The sequence below is a fragment of the Lates calcarifer genome, linkage group LG12 (genome assembly GCF_001640805.2).
Source record: "Lates calcarifer isolate ASB-BC8 linkage group LG12, TLL_Latcal_v3, whole genome shotgun sequence".
Classification (NCBI taxonomy): domain Eukaryota; kingdom Metazoa; phylum Chordata; class Actinopteri; family Centropomidae; genus Lates; species Lates calcarifer.
The window spans coordinates 11,644,272-11,650,143 of record NC_066844.1 but is presented as its reverse complement, the minus strand read 5'-3'; the positions used below and the strand labels follow the sequence as shown (position 1 = coordinate 11,650,143).

Here is a 5,872-nt window from a genome sequence, read left to right as displayed (position 1 = left end):
AGAACCATCCAGCAACTAAAGCATGCGATTGTCAGGGATGATGATGGGCTTCATATGTGGTCTCCTCTCTGTGGTCTGGTTGTTTTGTTTTTCTATATGAAAATACAGTGTGCAAAGAAAAAAACAAAAACAAAGACCTTTTAGTTAGGCTACTCTTTTTATGCTACTGTCAATAATGTCACTGGCCATTAAGACAAAACAATCCAAAGTATGTGATGTAGTGGCAGTGTCTATTCACTTTGAGTCAGAGGATTCCTAGGTTATATCTGCTAGTACATACACTTTTGCAGAGAAGAAAAGAAAGAGAAAAAGAAAAAGATAGTCTCAAGAATTACCTCAACAGACTATAGATAGCTTGTGATGCTCCATGATGTAACCTATGAAATATGTAGATTACAATGTAAGGGATATGTCAGAATAACCCTGGGCCATCTGCACATTTTAAAGAAAATCACATTTTCTCTGCTCTGATGAAGCTGCTAGATCGTCCAATGTTACAATGAGCGTAAGCAGCTTCCAGTAAAACAGAGCAGGTCTATCATTATATGACTGCTCTTTAATATTCTTAAATGGTAATGCTGTCATAGAGGATTGACTGAATGGTCCACACTGGTGCAGAGCAATGTTCCCCCTAATTTTTCATGTGTCTGAGCATACACACAAACTCCCTGAGAATTCCTTAGGCCACTGTGAGCAACATCAGACGTGCACATTGTTGCACACTGTAATTTTATGCGTTACATAGTTTTGCTGTGCGCGGAGAAAGCGGGAGCTGTGCGCGATTGCGCAGGCGCGCAGCTTAGAGGGAACATTGGTGCAGAGTATGCAACAGCACTCAAATTAGCAATTTACCAACCAAAGGTCAGGTGTGAAGGTTATTAGCACAGAGCAATGGTTAGGAAAAAATGCACAGACAGCTGTTAAATATGCATATAATCAGTTGTAGGCTGTAGAACCAGTCTTCCTCTGGGAGGAGAAAGGGCTTTATATGTGATAAAGGCCTTTGTTTTGGTTTCTGTGGCACAGCAGTTACACTATGAACATGTTGCACACATTTTAGCCTAGTGAGCCACTGATACATACAACCTTTCCCCATGCATTCCCTCCATGCCTGGAAAGGGGCAATGGTTCAGTCATTTTCACATCTTAATTATTTTATAGATTCCAGATTTTTAAACAAGTTCTCTTGCTGTAATACTTGTGCTCCCTCTGGAAGAGTTTTTTTTAAAGGAATATTCTGATGCTGCTGCCAGTTTAATGTGCAGGTTGAAGGCTTAATAAAGTCTAATGTGGCATTAAACAGTAGTGCAGCTGTGCACACTTAAAATCCTAGTTTAAGCTTTTAACCTTGATTATATCAGCCAGTATTAAAGTCCTACACATTGCACTAATCAATATTTTTATATCAAAACTGGGCCAGATTACTATGAGTGATATGGAAGGGGTTGCTAATAATTAAAATCACACAATTATTCCAAAACTCAAATCCATAAAGCTATGGGGAACTTTCCACACCTTGTTTCCAGTTGGCAGATGCTTTCAGAGAAAAAGCTCTGATGCACTTACTGCACCTGTCCAGCACCAAATAGCAGACAGAAAAACTTAGTGACTAGCTGATGTACACAGTGATGCATTTAGCTGCTAAAAATCAGATATTTCCTTCAGGATTTGGTGGACACCGAACCAGAGATAAAGGTATAGTGAATACTGGACTTACGTTTATCAGATGGACAGAAACATGACTACAAATGAATGCTAATTGGTTCCATCTCTGCTGAATGTGTAAATAGGTAACTGTTTTATATGCAGACATATTCAATTATGAAGCTTTTGAGGGGTAGCAAATTTCAATGTTTCATCATGACACAGGGAGTTGCTGCAACTCACTGATACATTTTCCAATGTGCCCCAAACTTCACGTTGAGTAAGTCTTCAGCCTGAAGTCAGTTTTTCGCCTAAAATCATAGTGCCACCTGCTGGCAACAGGAAGTAAGTCTTGCGTGACAATCATTGTTTAATTTACGTGAAAGATTCATAGCCTGGTCCTCAGTTGATACCAGTGCAAAATACTGCGTGCGTGGTGAGTTTTCTAAGGCTACATGGCGGATACAGGAGGTGATACAACATGTGCAATACATCAAACATACATACATACATATCCGCCGCCCCCGCCCTGCACGCAGGAAATTAAGCCCTATTCGTTAGCGCTGCGCCGGTCGGCGTCCCGTCAGCACCGACTTGTGCGAAGTTCCGAGGCCGCGATCAATGTAGTTTGCGGCTTTATTATTATTATTATTATTATTAATATTATGATGATGATTATTAATATTGTTATTATTATTATTGTTTTACTTGATTAAATAGACTATTTCCAGGCTGACAGTAAAATCGACTTGCTGTTTGCATGCTGGTGGAGGGATGTAAAAGTGGTAGGTTTTGCCTGAATAAACCCAGAGATGAAAACATGCACGAATGAAAAATGCTGTCCAAGTGTGTGTGCACCTGTCTATACCTGTGGAGCAGACACATACAATACACAAACTCGCTGTGTATTCTTTTTCCTGAGCACCTAAATTTAGAGCAAGGTGGCTGAACGCATAGTGGAAGAGCTGAAGCTCTGAAAGAGTTAAACGGTTTTCCCATGTACGGAGCAGCTGGCAGGGGGTTAGTTAGGTTGCTGCTGCCCAGAGCTTGTGGACGCGGCGACGGCGGCATACAAGCAGCGAAACAAACCCGTGGAACTTAACAGCATAGCTGCTTACTACTATACGGGCACATCAGAATGTCGGAGCGAATGAGCATCTCTGGATTTTGACAGCGCTCAGTGCTACTACCACTGAGGGTGTGTGTGAGAGGGCTGCTTTCCTGCGTGTGTGGATATTGTCTTCATGGACGGACAACGGGGCTTTTACGAGATGGAGAACCCGACAGAGAACCCCAGTAAGGCGACGGAGTATCTAAAGGAGCTTAACAAGATCATCGAAACCCAGCAGGGGCTGCTGGAAAAGCAGAGAGTCCGAATTGAAGAGCTGGAACTCCAGGTGACGGATCTTTGTAAGGAAAACGCCTGTCTGCAAGATCAGCACCAGCGGCACCTGGCCACCTGCAGACTCCAGCAGGGGAACTACTCCGCCCTGGGAGCCATCGAGGAGAATGTCATGCAGGAAAAGTAAGTTTGATGTCAATCTGTGCTGCATGGTGTGGCTGAACAGGGCGCTGCCAAAGTTTATATTCCTCCTTTGTGCCACCAGAGTGTGGCGACTGGCGAGATCTCTGTGGTGAGCGGCTGTGTTTATCATCCCCGTCAGGTGAAACCACGCAACCAAACCAAATGGCCACTTCTCTGCCACTTTGTCATGGATCCGCTCTTCAATGATCCGTGTTATTTGTACATTGTCAGGGATTATTTCAGGCTCACACACAGGCTACGCACGCTTTACACGCGCATTGCGTAACATGGATTCCGATCTGCACACTGTGCAGTCTAACACCATAAACATTATATTCAGGATCGCACAAACTGTATCAGACAACCGGTGTAAAAGTCTGGATCAATGGGTGTGACTTTGTTTTTACCCTGCAAGGGGTGGAAGTTGTCTGTTGCGGCGTTGTCAGAAAACAATTTTATGCATACGAGGTATGGCTATTAAATAACGAGACTGTGCTTATGAGGATAAAACTAAGTGGTTCACAGTCACGCCGAGTGTTATATATTAACGGTTGGGTATTCAGGCACAATTGCTGTAAGTTTCAAATAAGTGACGTCTTTAGTTCACTGCTACCTACTGATTGTAGTGCACGTGGTTTTGCTAAGGCGAAAATTATTAGCTTAAAATTAGAGCAACGCATTAACTTGAAATTTTTGGTGAAATTGGAACAAAACAGCAGCCTTTTCCTACATTGTATGGGGAACACTGCATGTCACGTACACGTGTGTTTGAATGGCATTAAAGGTTTTGTGAAGGCATGAAAATTTGAACATGACGAAAGTGTGTCAAAGTTGTCCCAAAACTTCTGATTCCTAATCAAAAGGAAAAGCACTTTCTGGCCCAAAAACAAATCACAGTGCTTGATCATCCTCGCTATTCACCTGATCTAGCACTGTGTGACTTTTTCCTTTTTCCTAAGATCAAATCTGTGCTCAAAGGAACATGTTTTGAATCTATGTCAGAGGTTAAGAAAAGAACAACAAAGGTTCTGAGACAACTGTCCAAAGAAGAGCTACTGCACTGCTTTTATCAGTGGAAGACCCGAATGCAGCAGTGTGTTGATGCAGAAGGAGAGTATGATGAAAGAGAACCACTGCTTAGTTGAATTCTACCATAGAAAATTAGTCTTCTGTGACCTAGAAATTTTCTGAAGATAATGCCAGGGAATAATGATGGGATCTACAGTCAGTGTGTATGGTGTTGACTTTGACTTATTTTCCTCACCACCGTGGAGGGCTTTTCAATTGAAACAGTGTAGTTGGTTTGGAGAGCTGTCCAGTGCAACTATCAGAATGATTCAGAAATATTCCATCAAGGCCCACCAAAATTTAGGGCTTGTTGATAACCCATGGGTATATAGCCATGCAAATTTGGAATACTTTAGCTTGAAAAGTGTAGTTTGTAATGCATTCAAGGAGCTTTATGAAGGTTTTGAGCCAGATGGTTTGCCCATAACTTTAGGCTACAGACTGCCTTTAACAAGCTCAAACTCTCTAGGTCACCACTTGCCACTGTAAATGCAGTGACTTGCTAATTTTTGATAAACATATTGCCTGTTTCTGAGCATTGTAAATTCATATGATATTAATATATTTTTAAAACTAAGGGTGGTGTGGTCATATAGATAAAATATGTATTTTGGTATGTGTAATTTTATATCAGAATATTGATTAGCGCTGATCCAAGACTGTAAACTGAGTCATTTTCATACACTCTCTGGTTCCAGTTTCTTTAATTTAGGGAAGTTGTGGCTCAGGAGTTAGAGTGGTTGAAGATTTGCATCTTTTCTCTGTTTTATACTGAGATCAGTCAATTGAATCTTAATGGTTTTAGACTGTTGGACAAATTAAATTTTCATGGCCATTTTCCAGTATTTTCTGACATTTTACAGATTAAACACAACAACCTCTGATGTAGCCCCAATTCCAGTAGATATCAATACCTCACCTTGGTCCAGGAATATGTACTGACTATCAGGATCATGCATGGTTATCGCCCAAATATCAAACTTTTCAGGGACTAAAATTATCTACTCATAAAATGTCTTAGAGGAGTAGTTTTGAAAATACAGACTCACGGGAAAGAATAAAATCTGCTATCTTAAAAAAATGATGTGAGGCAGCTACAAACTGAGTTATCTTTTCTATTAAAGTCAATACAAACCATGTAAATTCAAATATGGCACTGCACTGCTATTGAGCTGTCAGGCAGTGAGGAAGACATCCTGGGTGATTTTTGATTTGACATTGTTTATATTGACTTTAATGGAAAAACCCTTCTCTGTCAGAATGAATCATGTTGTTTGTTACTTTACTGTTGTTGAGATTTCTTACCATCTAGTGAGTTTGTATTGTCAAATGACAAATTATACAAATTAATGTTTTACTTAAATGTCTGAGTGATGGGAGATATCCAAGACGCATATTTTATGGTCCTGGATCTGAGCTAGATATGACATACAATATAGTGGGACTAGGGCTGCATTTAAGGCTGTGTAAGATTTAGTGGCATCTAGCGGTGACAACACAAATCGCAGAGGGAATACCCATCCCTTCACCCCTCCCTTTCCAAGCATGCCGGGGAGTCTATGGTGGTTGTCAGGTGACAAAATGGCATCAACTATGGCATTGACTAGTCCAGGGGTGTCAAACTCAATTTCATCT

The 5,872-nt window shown here is 41.0% G+C and overlaps 1 protein-coding gene across 1 annotated transcript in view; it reads left to right on the top strand.

Annotated features, from left to right (window-relative positions):
• The first annotated feature begins 2,826 nt into the window (after window positions 1-2,826).
• Window positions 2,827-5,872, top strand: part of LOC108872420 (IQ motif and SEC7 domain-containing protein 2) — a 188,475-nt gene continuing 185,429 nt past the window's right edge. Inside the window, exon 1 of the mRNA XM_051074808.1 lies at window positions 2,827-3,169. Coding sequence (XP_050930765.1) covers window positions 2,889-3,169 — 281 coding nt within the window. The 5' untranslated portion in view covers window positions 2,827-2,888. The remainder of the gene's footprint in view (window positions 3,170-5,872) is intronic.